The 15,904-nt window shown below is 40.2% G+C and overlaps 1 protein-coding gene across 1 annotated transcript in view; it reads right to left on the bottom strand.

Annotated features, from left to right (window-relative positions):
• The window catches only part of AK5 (adenylate kinase 5), a 75,682-nt gene that overhangs the window by 20,274 nt on the left and 39,504 nt on the right, over positions 1 to 15,904 (bottom strand). The window contains exons 8-10 of the mRNA XM_064665560.1: positions 13,299 to 13,375; positions 2,045 to 2,087; positions 1,226 to 1,270 (exon numbers count right to left, since the gene is read on the bottom strand). Coding sequence (XP_064521630.1) covers positions 1,226 to 1,270; positions 2,045 to 2,087; positions 13,299 to 13,375 — 165 coding nt within the window. The remainder of the gene's footprint in view (positions 1 to 1,225; positions 1,271 to 2,044; positions 2,088 to 13,298; positions 13,376 to 15,904) is intronic.

The raw sequence follows: 15,904 nt of genomic DNA, 5'->3' as shown, positions 1-15,904 counted from the left end.
AGTATTATAGCATCACCCAAATTTATTTTTACACCTCTGTGGTTTTTATTTTTGTTCTCTGGAATTTTACTTTACAGGCCAAATTTACCTTGGTTTTGCCTCTTTTATTATCCTGCTCTTATCTCCTATATTTTTTACTTGCTGCTTCTATGTCTCTGCTTTACTTTCTGGGTAAAACATTGACATTGTTGCTTAATTAATCCAACTTGACTGTTATTCCAATTAATTCCTACATTAGCCCTAATGTAAATCTTTGCTAATTAGATTATTTCTTTTTCTTTCCCTTTTGGACAATTTTCAAGGGTAATTAGTGGGGGAGGAAACTGCCTGTTTTTTATCTTTTTTCTTATAAACACTATCTGTCAGCCATGGCAGATGGTGCATTTATTTTGATTAGTCTGTAAATTACCTCAAATGTACATCTTTAAATCTCACACTTTAAAACATCTTTTTAAGCATCTTATTATTTCCTCATGAATACATCTAATGGCACCTGAGACCAAGGCAGTTTTTCCCATTCAAGTATCCATGGAAGCCTGTTCCAACCCCTCTTCTTTCTCTCTTTCCAGCCAAGGTATCATGGGCTGAACATCCCCAACACTGCCCACTGCAGAGGACCACTGAGAATTTGGGGGGCTTGTTTTTCTCCCTCTCCCCCCACTCCCAACAGTTTTGTTCTGCTCCTGTGAGGTTTCTTCAGCGTTTTCTTTAATTCTGGTACAATTCACTGCTACCAGATTTCAGCTCCTAACCAACAGTCATTTATTATCAAATGTGGAGGTGTGGCTTTTTTTTAATTAGGAAAAAGAATGCACAAATTGACTTACTTTTATGTACAATCCCCCATGTTCTGGTATCTATCCTTATGACCTTGGAAATGCTCTGCATTGTAAGGTAGTTCTGAAAACTGCTTGATACAAAAGCAATTATTCTTTCCAAGTGATTAGTACCGAGCTTTAAGATCAAACTTGTAATTGTTCTCGTTAGAATTTGTTTCAAAAGACTGTTCAAAGTTTATGCTTCACACAACTGTTGTTAGTGTGGTCAGACCCAAGTTAATTACATGTTATTAAGTGCTAACTCCCTTCCAAAAGACTAAACCATCACTGTAGCATAAATATTCTCCACTAAACTATTCTGCTCAACTTTAAAAGAAATCACATAATCAAAGCCAAATAACATGGGGATTTTCAAACGTAGCAGTTAAATCAGGAATCCTACTTACCAACCACAAAAATTATGTTTGATTTCCTCAGATCTTCTGAAAAGTCTGAAATGAAAATAAAAATTCTTTAGTGGGCAAGACCTACTAATTTTTATGTCAGCTACTTACCACACCGAATTGGGTCACACTCATGCAAGGGGATCTGATTTTACCAGCTTTACCTTCTGCTACAATGCTCTGCATTCCAAAAGGAGCTATCATCCACAAGCCTAGTAATCTCCCAGTTTCATAATTCTCATTGCAGATACGATAAAGATATTCTACCTGAAAACTAGACCTTGCACATACACATCTGTTCTTTAAAAAAAGAAAGAAAAAAGGAAAAAAAGAGAGAAGCAGACACATCTCGAGGTATACCAGTACAGAAGGTGATCTTGCACCATTTGAGCTGATGAAATTTTATTATGTCTTTGACTTAATCACTTACAAGACACATTATTATGTGGCCTTATTACAAAATATCACAAGGCATGAAAAGTTTTGATTAATCCTTTCATTCCTGTTGGACTCTTAGCACCTCACACTTCCCAAGGAGGTTTTCATAACTGCCAGTTTCTGAAAACACCTCTGAGACTTGATGCTGATTAACAGTAGCATCATCTAATATTTTTGGACCCACTAGCCTAAAGAGCATAGAAATGTCTTCTACAAACCTTAATTTGCATTCAAAGAGGATTCACATGATAAAATACTTTGAGAAATAAATTTCATTATATAAATAACCTGACTTTACTTTGCCTTCTATGTAACTATTTAAATACCAGGGGAAATCAAAGGTTTCAAAATGAAATGGCAATTAACACTGAAAAAGGAACTCACCTCCTGTGCTCTCATAACCAGAAAAACTTGACTGATCCTCCTCCTGTTAATTAAGCAATTGATAAGTTGAAATGGATATTCTGCACAGTTTGCATTTCTTCTTCTATCTGCCTGTCTGTATATCTTAACAGCTCTCTCCAACCTCTCAGTTTTAATCTATGTTGAGACACAATTTACAATGTCACAGAAGTGCTCTTGGTGCTGTTTCAGTTGCTAGAACATGAGCCTGGAGAACCCAGGATATGCTGAGATGATGAACTGCCCCATATGATGAGTGGAGTTCCTCAGGGTTCGGTGACAGTGGGATCCAGGGCACCCTCAGCAGGTTTGCCAATGACCCCAGGCTGTGTGGTGCTGTTGGAAGGGATGCCATCCAGAGGGACCTGGACAGCCTTGAGTGGTGGGACCATGTGAACATCACAAAGTTCAGGGCCAAGGACAAGGTGCTGCTCCTGTGTCAGGACAGTCCCTGCACAAATGCAGGCTGGATGGAGAATGGATCGAGTGCAGCCCTGGGGAGAAGGACTTGGGATTCTTGGTGGATGAGAAGCTCCACATGCCCCAGCACTGTGCTCTTGCAGCCCAGAAAGCCAATTGTCTCCTGGACTGCACCAAAAGCATGTGACCAGCAGGTCTGGGAAGGTTCTGCCCCTCTCCTCTGCCCTCAGGAAACCCCACCTGGAGCGTTGCATCCAGCTCTGGGGCTCCCAGCACAAGGGGAACACGGACCTGCTGGAGAGTCCCGAGGAGGCCACCAAGATGCTCAGAGGCTGGAGCACCTCTCCCAGGAGGACAGGCTGAGAGAGCTGGGATCCTTCAGCCTGGAGAAGGCTCTGGGGAGACCTTAGAGCAGCCTTCCAGTACCTGAGAGGGGCTTGCAAGAGAGCTGGAGAGGGACTTTCCAAGGGCATGGAGTGACAGGACAAGGGGGAATGGCTTTAAACTGAAAGAGAGCAGGTTTAGATTAGATCTTAGGAAGAAATTCTTCACAGTGAGAGTGGAGAGGCACTGGAACATGTTGCCTGAGAAGCTGTGGATGCCCCATCCCTCAAAGTGTCCAAGGCCAGGTTGGATGAGGCTTTGAGCAACCTGGGCTAGTAGCAGGTGTCCCTGCCCAAAGCAGGGGGGTTGGAACAAAATGCTCTCTAAGGTCTCTTCCAACCCAGGCGATTCTATGAGTCTGTAATATTGGTTTTGTGAGGAACAGCTTTTCAGTGTCCAAAGGAACGGTTCCTGCAGGATACACAAGCACCCAGCGTGCAGGATGAATTGCTTCCAAAGGAAGTGTGGTATGGTAAGCTGTTAATAGTGAGAAAGCAATACTGGAGAAAGCTCTAGAACTGAACTACAATGTAAAGATGAAATCAGTTTTTGAATGTTGTTATAAAGGCTGCAGAACTACAGAAGGATTACACCATGGAAATGGGGAACTTGGCAAGTTTTTTTTCCTGAGACTTCCATGCCCCTTAGCATGATTTTGCCACATCCTGTACAGTACAATCTATGAGAAATTATGAAGGCTGGCCAGCAAGAGTGTTAGAGTGGGAATTCTTTGTTGTTCTCATAAATGAGAATTACAAATATTCTGGACACGGTGTGGGTTATGTGGTGTCAATATACTCACACCATCAACGCTTTAACCTAGTCTATAAATATCAATAATAGCACTGACAGGAGCACTCTCACACTACTTTACCCATGCATGTTATCAGCACACAACACGTATTCCAGTCAGCTCAAAGGAGCACATGGTCATCAAGCCATAGTTTCTCACAGCACAGCTTCAGCCCCTGTGAGAAATGTGTGTGGCTGCATGAGCAGCTGAGGGGAATGAACAGCAAGGGGATCAGAATGGATAAACTGCTGGCTACTTTAATTTGCAGGGCTCATGCACCACCCTTGCAGCTTTCTCCTTGTGTTCCCATCATCACTGAAACACAAGTGCTCTTCATTAGGCTCAAGTATTATTACATTGGCTACATAGAATATTTTCTCTTTTTTTTGATTTGCAGTAATTCTCAGCTCATTACACTGCAGTAGGAGAACTGCCATCTCAAAAAAAACCCCACCAAAACCTGCCAACATTTTCAAATGAAAGATCAGTCTCTCTCCTACATTTCAAGTGACAGTATTAACCCGACATTGTGTTGCAATAATACAATAAAATAATTGACCCTGCAAAGGATATATTACATAAAAAAGGCCTCATTTTAGATTCAGCTTCGTATCATGCCTTTGAAGGCCTATGGATCAAAATAATTCTAGGCACAAAGTTTACACAGAAGTTTCTTTAAAAATCAAGATCACAATCACAAGTTTACAATCAAATTAAAGAAATGAAAGTGGGATTATTTCTTTCTTGTGGTGATCTGAGTGAGGAACTTTGCTGTCTGGTTCGAGGTCCCTTGCAAAGACCTTGGCAGAGTCTGGCACCCCGTTTAATGCAGTCTTCTCATGTTTACAGATGACAGTATCTAGATCTGATTGTGTCTTTCTGAACTGTGAAGGGCTGAACCTTTATCCGCCTGAAAGCACTGATCTGCCTGTTACCAAAATGCTTTGGAAGAGAACTGTTGGATTTAGCAAGTGATCACATCAGGAAAAGTCCTGGCTAACGGTAATTACACCACATTGCCATCAGCAATACAGTGCTTTAGAGCTGTTTCCCTGTACTTGAAAGCAAGGAGAGGAAGTTCATCATCTTATGATGATGTAGCAGTGAATTGTACAAGAATAACTGCTGGAGAAAGATGGATAGTCTGTCATTTCAGATGCCTTTACAGCCAAGTTATCTCTACAGATATTATCTGGAAACACATCAATTAGAGGAGCCCAGCTGATTGTGTAACTGCTTAAACAATATCAACAGTACATTAAAATCACTGCGAAACAGAGAAGTTTTCTCCCTGTAAAGAATCTCTTAGCAGACATTCATCTTTAGAGTTGGAAAATGCAGTCAGACTGTATTCTGCCTTCCTGTCATCTAGGTTGTTATTGGCAAATACCTGACTGGTAGCAGATAACAGGTTAATGAGTTTAAGTTACTGCCTGTCATTGCCAGGTTGGGAAATAATCCCACAGAACCATAGGATGGTCTGGGTTGGAAGATCATCTAGTTCCCACCCAGCTAATCTCCATAATAAAAAACTGACACTAAGTCACAGCAAATGATAAGAAAATTATACAGAATTCTTCAGATCTTTGAGTTTTGCTACTAATGAATTAGGACTCTTCAGACATATCACTTTAAAGAAATCAATAAAATAGATTTAACTTTTTATCTGATGCAGGGACATTTTCTTCATTAGGACTTAATGGCAGCTGCTGTGAATGTTTGTTACCTGATGAAATGAGAAAGCTTTTCTGTTACCCATTAACAGCCTCTGCTCCAGGCCTTGGGGGTTTTTTTTGGGTTCTTTTTGTAACATGGAAAAGAAAAAGTTCTCCTTTATCACATCATTATTTCTTGAACGCTACTGGAAAATAGTGGTGAAAAGTGCCTCATTCACTTTATTCAGATTTTTCACAGATATAACAGGAATTCCTCCTAGAAATTTGCTGAAGAGGATAAATAATCATGGATAAAGGAGAGGAGAGTGAGACTGACTTTAAAAATACAGCATGATTGTTGCCTAAAAGTATTCTCAATTTTCAAGTTTGAATTTGAGAATGTAAATATTCAAAGGAATGTGTCAGGCACAAATTATTTAAACAAATAAAAATTACATGTTTCTCTGCAGGTTTTATGTAAGGGCAGTGGACCCAGGAACGGGCTTTATAAGCCATACAGTTGCTTACCATTAAATTTGATTTATGCTTCAAATCACTTTTTAAGGCTGGTTGGTTTGGTTTTGATTTGGGGTTTTTGTGTGTGTGTGTGCATTTTGGTGTTTTCTGTTTTGTTTTGTTTTTTTTTAACTTTAGAGAAGAAAGGCTTTTTATCAGGCCTGTCTCAATTCAATTTTCCAAAAGAAAAAGATGTTGGCACAAAGAAGGACAAGAATAGGGTGTTGTAAAAATAAGAGCAGCTTGTGGCCCTCAGATCCCATGAGCTGCTGCTGTTCAGATAAAAACTGACCATTGTACTCCAATTTTGCTACTCAAAGATCTCCTCTGCTTAACATTTGACCATGGATATTCAAGGTTTACTAGAACACCTATTTGTTATTAGGTAGTTTTATAACTTTCAATAAGAAACTTCTACAGTATTTATAAAGAACTTCTCTATTAAGAAGGAATGTAATTATCTGAAGAAACAGTCCACTGATCTGAGATGCACTGCTGTGAAGGAGTTCTAAAACTAGGCCACTTTTCACTCTTTATGACTGGTATTTAAGCCCCAAATGACTAACACTGACTGCACAATCACGGGATACATAAGGAGTAAAAAAAAAAACACCACATAGGAAACATATGGCTTTCTGAAAATACATTGGGAATTTTTTTTTAACTTCCAATGCACCCAGAGAAGCCACTCTTCTGCTTCAATACAACACAAATAAGTGATTTTAAGAGCAGTTTTGTATCCCACATAGTAAAACAGCATCCTTGCAATCACTGCAGTTTTATGGGTGAATGTAAAAATATATAGCATGTACTTTAACAGTGATTAAGAAGTATAAAAGAAAAAAGTGGTTTCCTCTGCAGTGCTTTAAAATATAGGAATTATTTCTGCAGATGTTCCTAAGGAAGGGGTTTGGTAGCTGTCTTTAGGAATGCTGGGCTAACGTGAACAGAACCAGTCCACAGCCCTGAGTGAGGTGTGTAAATCTCAGAGGCAGAGAGGGGAGGATTTAAAACACACCTTTACATTTCTTCAGCAACTTTTGGTGCAATAGGAAAAGTTCTGCTTTGGATCCTATTTGCATCAACTGTGTGGGATGCCTGATATTCCCCAAGAATTATGCAAGTTCTCTGGGCTGCAAAGGTAGAACTCATAAATTGAGCTGTAAACTTATATTTTGTGCATGATGGGATAAAGGCCTCAGTTTGTCAGGGCAGGGGTAAGCAGGTGTGAGGAACACTATTCTACTGCTACTGCCTTGAAAAATGATGGTGAGACACTGTAAATTGTAATGCTTTTACTACAGACACCTTCCACAAGCCACAGAGAAGGGCTTCCTGAGGTACTGCAGAAGGATGCAGTGAAGCATAAAAGCAGCACATGCTGAAGAATAATTCTGTCACTGTGGTTTCCATCCCCAGTAACTCACCTGAGCTCACCATCCCTGGAACTGCATCCTCAGCCCCTGTCCTGCCCACCAGAGCTGCAGGCAGCCACTTTTGGTTCAAAATCAGGAAAGAATTAGGGATGCAAAGACTTCAACTAACCCTTGCAGTTCAGTCTCCCCTAAGAACATCTGTCAAAGAAGGAGCAAACAACTATTTCTGGCATTTCACAGTAAAAATGCAGATTGAGTCAAGGGGCAATTCTCCTTGCATGTGGAAAATAGAGCAGTAGGCTTTCTTCCACGTGCCTTCATCACAGGGTACAATGGGGATTCTGAACGAGACAAATAATGCCAGCTTACAAAATGATACAGAAGCTTTGAGCTTATCCAGGAAGCATTTTGTAACAGGCAAACCGTAGTACTTTGTTTCTAGAACTGATTTTTTTTTTAAAAGCATTTAATAGGATAGTTTCCATGGCAACTTGAACTGAACAGATTGTTCACTGACTTCAGTACATTTCTATTAAACATCTTTTCTCTGTAGTCAGGCCTGCCTCTCCAGCTCTTTCATGTCTTTGGATGCTTATTCATTATCCCTTTTTTGCAGATATCCTTAAACTAGATTGAACTCCACCTTTCAGTGGGCTTTAATAAAAACAAATGTTGAGGGAACAGAGTTTCACAACCATTTTCTGAGTGTCCTCTCATTTTCTTTTCTATCCCATACTCCTCTTTTAATCAGTTTCTCAGTGTAACCAGAATCTGTAATTCAAATTGATACTGCTGTCTATCAACAAAAGAGAAATGGACACTGCAGAAATGTTCACCATTAAAAACCTAAATGGCTTCTGGATACTCTTGGTCATTTTACCAAAACCTGTAATGATTAATGATGCACAGCAGATGTGAATAAAACTGCTGTTCCACCACAGGCTCCTTATGTTCTCAAGTAAAGAGAAAGTGCATGATTAATCCATGACATTCCAGATCTGACTCCTCGAATAACTGAATGAATGTTTATCTAATTTTGAAAGGCATCTTTAGAAGCCCCAGCAGTGGAGTCTCTGCTAATGGAGGTGTGCACTTTGCTCCTTGTTGTACTGTAATACCAACCCCAGAGCACTGGGTCTGAAGGGTTAAATGAATTACTTGGATTGAACCTTCCAAGTAGAGAAAACACAATCAAAACAAAGTGCCAACTGACAGGAAACACAGTAAACGGAGGAAAATGGTCTTTGGTTTAATCCAAATGAGGCTTACAATTTGCTGTTGCCCATCAGTTTTATGAATATTTATGTTCTGCTTCTGCATTGAAAAGGCTCTCAGGACCTTTTTTGTTTGAATATTTAAGTTTCAAGCTATGCTGACTAGTCAGGCCAGAAATATTGTTGGAGTCTTGGTAGCAATGGAGTTCCTCCTGCTCCCCTAAAGCCTGGATTCCCATGTGCTTTGGATGGGAAACCACAGCAAGCTGGAAAAGGGATTGTCACTACATGGCAAAAACTTTTAATCAAGAGCTTGTTTCGTCTTGTTACAATGAGAGTAAGTCTCTTTCAGGGCTTTTTTCCTTCGCTTGATTTTGGTTCTGCTTGTGAGTTTTTCAAGTGAGCTGTCGTGTTTTCTAATTATAAAACATTCTGCACTTGCAGAAAAGATTGGGCTATGCACTTCTAAATTCAATAGACTGCTTGTCACTGCTGAACAGAAAACCTTTTATTAGCTTTCAGTCTTTTTTACATCTACTTTTCCTAGATCTTTGACACCTTTGGGGGGACAAAAAAAAGGACAATCTCTTCTTTGCACGTGCTATTGCATTTCCCTAATTTCATCAGTAAATGCACTCTGACACTGCAAGGCCATGGAAATGCCTCAAATATGAACTGGTAACTTCCTTGAAGACACAAAAATGCATTTCCATGTTTTGTAGATGTGAGGGTGGTGAGGCCCTGGCACAGGTTGCCCAGAGAAGTTGTGGCTGCCCCATCCCTGAAGTGTTCAAGGTCAGGTTGGATCTGGGTCTGAGCAACCCGGTGTAGTGAAAGGTGTCCCTGCTCGTGGCAGGGGGGTTGGAACAAAATGATCCTTATGGTCCATTCCAACCCAAACTGTCCAATAATACTGTCCAAAATACTTAGAGGGGCTAAATATACTTCTGAGGCTTTTTTACTTGAAGTTTGCCTGACATTCACATTTCCCAAATTTGAAAGTTATCAATTCTGTAAACACTTGTTCAGGAGTGTATTCACTCTACAGTCACCTGACTGTGTGTTTTAACTTTTTCTCTAATTAGTCTAAATATTCCTCAGATTAGCTAAGGTTGTCTTGAAAGGCTTCTTTTCATGAGAAAATAACTGGATGCTCTTTTCTTCTGGAACTCTTTGATAGGATTCCCTGATGCCAATTTTTCAATACTCCCTTTTGGCCTGAATGCACTTGCAATAAGCCAAATGGTAGGTTTCTAATTAAAAATCCAATTGTTAAAAATAAAACTTGTCTGATCTCTGGAAACAAGTGGCATTATATTGACAGCCTCTCTGGCAAAGTTGAGGAATTGAATGGCAAGTACAAAGGAACACACTGAGTTGTAAAAACCTTTATCACACTTGAGAGCATTCCAGCAGCAGAGGCCAATTCTTATTAAACCAGACACCAGTCAGGACAGTTCTGCAAACTGAGAACACTCTACAAAGCTGTTGCCCCCAAAAATGAGTTGCCCAAAATACGTTCCTGAAGTCTTAACATGGGTGAAAATATCTGAAACCTATGACTTTACTTTGCTTTTCTGTTTTCCAGTCGAGTCCTGAGTAGTGTAATTGTTATTCCAGAAAAGGCTATGGAGATTGCTAACACATAAAACTTTGGCTGGTTCTTCCACAAGGCATTCTCAATGAGAGGTACTCTCTGCTTTATTTATTTATTTCTATTTTGTTAGCAGAATGTATTTCTAGGTCATTCTGAAAAACTAGATTATTCCTTCTGTAATCCAGGATCTGAGAAAAAAAAACCCAGAAAAATAGTTATTAATGATTTGGAGAAAAAAATGTTTGTTTTTTTTTTTTTCTTTTTTAAGTGGGTATTTCTCTCCTGCCTTTCAGTGTTGTAGGGACTTAGTGATTATGGGTGTTCTAGTTCTTGAAGCATTCATGCACAGCCAGTAGTAAACCAACAGCTTGCTTTTAATTCAGTTACATGAATTTAATTGAACGTTCATTTATAAAATGTACAATACAAAGCTCAAGCTTTTTCTGAGCTGTTTTAAATTCCATCTCCCCTTTCAGGAAAGCCAGATCTTTGCCTACATTAGTGTTGCTTTGCAGTGTTTCAGCAACAGGTACCAAGTGTTCCTCAAAGGCCTTTGCTGTATTTTGGAGCACTCCTACATGAGCTAATGACTGCATCCGTGGTTGGAACCACAGCACTCCTTCTCCTTGGCCCTGCCTCCAGTCAGACATTGTTCTGGAAGAAGTGGTGTGCATCTGAAGAACTCTGACACTCTGTTGGCTTAGTTTACCCTGGAGATTTTCCTGGCTCATTCCAGGCCTGAGGAAATGCAATGGTATCCGAGTGTGTCCATTCCATGTGTGCCAAGTGACACCCCCTGCCAGCTGTGGCTCTGGCCTCAGGACACGCTGTGTAACCCCCAGCTCCTCTGGTTCAGTGACTACCAAGATGTTCCCCTAAAATCCAGTCATTTTTAGCAGCTCAGCTGGGTAAGGTTGCTTAGAAACCAGCCTTCCTATCCCCCACATTCTCATGACAGATCTCCTATGCAATAACATCCCTGCATGACACATTTGTATCCAGACATGCATTCTTTTTCCACTTGAGATTCTCTGAGTAAAGGTTGTTGATGCCTCACACAATTCGTAAACAGCATGTGGTAAATCACTGGAGTATTAAATCACTGCCACAGTCAAAATGAGCTCAAGTTTGCAATGTGAGCAGTTCCTCACTCCTCAATTTAGTTATTGATCTTCCCTTCCAGAGAGCAATTTCTCATTTTGTTTTTCAGACAGGGCAGATAGATGGAATTATGACTTTATGGTAATCTCCACGCTCTTCTCTGCTTCTGTATCAACACTTGCTTGCATAATTTCAAAATTTAGATGGCAAGGGCTTTTGGTTGCAATCGCTTTCTCCTGCATATATTTTCTTTATATTTGTACCAGGCATCTCATATAAACCGGGTATAAAAATATTTCTTTAGCAATAGAAATATTTACATGTTTTAAAACGTCACTAGTAAGTATCAAAATACCGACCCTGCGGTTGAAGCGAGTCATTCTCAGCCACCTCATATTTATGTAGCTGTCCTTGACTGAAGGGATTTTAGCCCTGCTTTAGCTTCATTTCTCCTCTGTTTGCTATCAGTACTGCACTCCTGCCAGAATGGCAAATTTAGCCAGATAATGAGAAAAGCTGCCTGCCACATCTGGCACAAGGGATATTTGCCACTGACAGGGACAACAAGGTCCTGTCACAGTCTCCTTGTTTAGTCTCACGTGCACTCAAAACTGCAGGCAGTGCTTTTATGGGCTGTGCAATGTATCATCAGTGAACTATATCAGCTGAAGTTATGGGCTCAGTATAATTTTCATATGTTTCTGTTAATTTTATTTTGTATCTATAAAACTTGGGCTTATTATGTGAACGGCATTTCAAACATTACGAATCAGGAGTATAATTTCTTTAGTGTTCACACTTTGCCAAAAGAATCTATTTTTACCATCAACATAGCCAAACATAATTTAAATATGCATTCTGCTTTATAGGCCTAAACCCTTCAATAAAGAAGCAGCACAGTCAAGACAAAGATGATGAGAAATTTAAGAATTTCCTGGGCAGAGAAGGGTTTATGAAAGAAAGGGGTTTAAAATGGGATTTGGAGGCAGAGACAAGCTGCCTCCTTGAAAAAAGCCAGACTGAAATAACTAAGCCAAAGAGAGAGAATAGTAAAGGGATCCCTAAATTAAAAGAAACAAATAGGGCTGGAACATACAACATGTTGCAGGTGAGGATAAAGTGTCGCACTGAAGACTGTGAAAGAAAACCAAGAACAACCCCACCATACTGAATGAAAATTCAGTTTTGTTGGCCCTGATTTTGTCACCAGCTTTAAACTGCCACAAGGAAAGATATCTTTTGCAAATAACGAGGGAAGACGTGAAAACATCTGCAGCTGCATTCGGCTGAACAGTAACAGAAACACAGATTAAAATTTTTGTCAAATTTAGAGAGGTGTTTGTGAAGGAAGCACGAGTAGAGTTGCGCAGAAGTGGAAGACAGAAAGCAAAACATACAAAACCACCACCCTTAAGTATGGTGGTGTGACAGGCAGATGGCTTTAAAAATTTTAAAATACTTCCTTCTAATTCTAAGTCATTCTTTTCATGCTTATCCACAGCGGAGTAACAAGAACAGTAACACTGATCCTCAGTGCAGCATCCAAGCCACAGGAACCTGCCGTGGTTCACTTTGTGACCTTACCAGTGTGGAGGTGAAGGTTACAGGGGAAAGATGTACACAAACTTTTTTTTCCCCCTCTCCAGCCTTCTTTCTACAAGGAAAACACTCATCAAAATTTAGTTTTTAGATGTGCATTCAACGAGATCAGTAGAAAGGCTGGTTTCATCATGCTGTGAGCATTTGTTGTTTTAATTCTGATAAATCTTTTTCCAAGGGGAGAGTGTTTGATTTGGTTGTAGTTATATTTCACAATTTGTATTTTCATGCTGCTCCTTTGAAAAGTGTTTTACTTCCTCTTCTTAAATATGCAGCAGACCTATAGTGCATTCTAGGAACTCCATTTGCCACATGTGCCAACATTTTAAAATGTGTGGAGGAAACTTAGCAATGCATAGTAATGGAAGATATAGGCTCTTAATACTACAATAATATTCACTCTTTTCTCCTAACCAGAAAGCAACCTCTGTGTATTGTGAATTTACTTATGTTGCACTTAAGAAGCCCTTTGCCTTATGCACCCTTAAAGTTCCACCACCTTGTTCAGTCACACTGTATAGCACAGCACTTACATGAACTAGAAAACTGCCTAGAGAGAGGCCATATATACAGAAAATTACCTGGTCCTCAAAGTCAAATTCTGTATAAACAGGATCTCCAGAATCCATAATCAGACTGCAATCAAGTTCATTTGACCCTAAAATAGGAAAGAAAATTAAGACTTCAGAAATGGTTTGGAAATTTTCACTTTATGTGATGGAACACTGTAATATTTCCAATAATCTGTATCTGTGCAAAACCTGTGATCCAAGGGACCCTTCGGACGTGCCAGAGTACTCTGGTGAACGGTGTTTCATTAACAAAGCCTTCAAAGCACCCAGAAAAGCTACTCCAAATCTTAATAAGGAAGGGTTATGCTGACTGGTGAATTGTTTTAGCTACACTGCATATTTATTGGGCAGGGTGTTCTGCGTGCCATGACTGGCAATTGTAAAATTGCCACACTCGGGGGAGAATATCAACCACGGTTAGGAAAGGAAATACTGACTAATTGCTGATTAGCAGGTAAGGATCCTTGAGTGATGCTGACAGGGGACCATCATGCTTCCAGCTGTCAAGTCCCCATTTCCATCCTATTCTAACCCTTTCTGAGGTGACTGTGTGGCTCTGCCCCTTCTCCTTGTCATCTCCCCGTGGCAGGACCAGCAAGAATGCATTCTCATGGAAGTGAGATGACAAAATTCAGTTGCTGAGAAGCCTTGACCGGGCTGAGCTTTAGTTTGGCTTCAGCTGAGCTGCTGAAGGTGCAGGACAACAGAAACTGAGCTTGATACTTCAAGAAGTCATCTAAGGGGGTACTCATTGCTAAACCAGAATGGGAGGATAAACCACCAACCATCTTTCTATATGAACACATGAAGGGTATAGCAAGGACATCATATTCTGGCACTGGCACTCCATTCAGATTAGTTCAATCCTGGGCAATAAGAAAGGAATGGTCTCCTGGGTCCTCCCAAACATGCAGCCCCAAACCAAATACTGCACATGTTCAACAAACATTAAAACATCAACAGGCACACTATAGGAGCATTTTTCACGGTGTTATTTAAATAACAAAAAATCCTGTAAAGATGCACAGAAATCTAAAAATTGTAACCAGCCAGCAGCCACAGATGAGTCCAATCACTAACCTCATGTGGTAACACCAGGGCAAGTGTAAGATGTGTTTTGTCTTGTGCCCACGTGTCCCCAGCTAAACAAGATCACTAATGAGGTAAAGAAAACAATTCCCTGCCTCCTGGATTCCAGGTGTCCCTACCTGGTATGATGTTCCTGCTGGCACTGAGGACAGACAGTGTTAAATCTATTGCTGCCCCGGTGTTTTCTCACCACTAGAACTGTTTGTGTGGGTCTCTCGCTCCAACAAGCACCATCAATAACAGATTTTGCAGTTCAGTTCGTGCCAGATACATTTATGTATTATCTGGCTTTGTTTGCTTTTAAAGTTTACACAGTAATAATCTATGTAGGTGGCAAACTAAATATCACTAAGAGAGAGAGCAGAGCAGAGGAACTGCATGTCATGATGACCAAACTGTAACTTTAGGTAGAGAGGATGATTCCAGGGTGTTTTAGTTTGCAATCTGTATCACAACTGCTGCCAAATTAATCTTCAATTTAACTCTTTGGACTACATAAGAGGCACCAGGGAAAGACCTGCATCTACCATCTGCTGCTGGGTTTGGTTTGGTTCCCTGGCCCCCACCCCCAGTGCTCATGTATACTTTATCAGATTGCTATAAAAAAAAACTACAGAAAGGAATGATACTCCTGCTACCACTCCTGCTACCTCCTGTACATGTGCAGCATGTTCTCTGGCATATACAGCTTATGGTCTTTCGAAAATACCTCTCTCTAAAAGATATTTGCAACCAAATAGAGAGAATCTTAACTATTTGATTTATTTTACACAGCTGACATCTCGCTCTTAACACCGTGTCATTGTTGATAATATAATTTATCTAAGCCTCAGTTGTCACTGGCACTGGCCTACTCTGGCACATCAATCACTTCTAAAGGCACTTGTGGGCACTTTATTAAAGGCACTTGATTAACTGTCACTTAACTACCAAGAGCAGTGTGTATCCTTTGCTAGAAACATTAATATGAAATATGGTGCTGCAAACTTAAATACAAAGGTCAGGCTGAAAATGAGTACTCATGCATAATGTATCTTAAGTGATAAAAGCCATAATGGTTATACAATTTTAATATGGTCAAGCATCTTAAGGCCTTTTTTCTTGAACTAGGACGCTGGTGTCCTTGGGAAAACACAGCTTCTTTCTGGGGTTTATTCAAGGCAAATTGAAAAATCTGTGTTTTCTTTCTTGGTTTACTGAAAACTACCAACCCCATAACCACCCATCACTGAACAGTGTACAGACTTCTCTACCCTTTTCAAACTGCCTAAAGACAAACCTCCCAGAAATGAATTGAAGCAAATGGCTGCTCCCAGGGCCAGGTAAAAGAATTAGGGGACATGTAAGAGAACTTCTGATATCCCTGCTGCAGCAGGAGGAGTTTGCTGTGCTCCAGCTCAGTTTGTTGTGCCCTTCCACCAAATAATCTCAGCTCTTGGTTAACTTGGGACCTTCCTACGCTTGTATGAACCCACTGAAGTGATCTGAGTAACTTCATCAATTGCAAAAGGGGAAACTCAAGTTTA

The sequence above is a fragment of the Pseudopipra pipra genome, chromosome 9, assembly GCF_036250125.1.
Source record: "Pseudopipra pipra isolate bDixPip1 chromosome 9, bDixPip1.hap1, whole genome shotgun sequence".
In the NCBI taxonomy this organism is placed as follows: Eukaryota; Metazoa; Chordata; class Aves; order Passeriformes; family Pipridae; genus Pseudopipra; species Pseudopipra pipra.
This window is presented reverse-complemented; position numbering and strand designations above follow the sequence as displayed.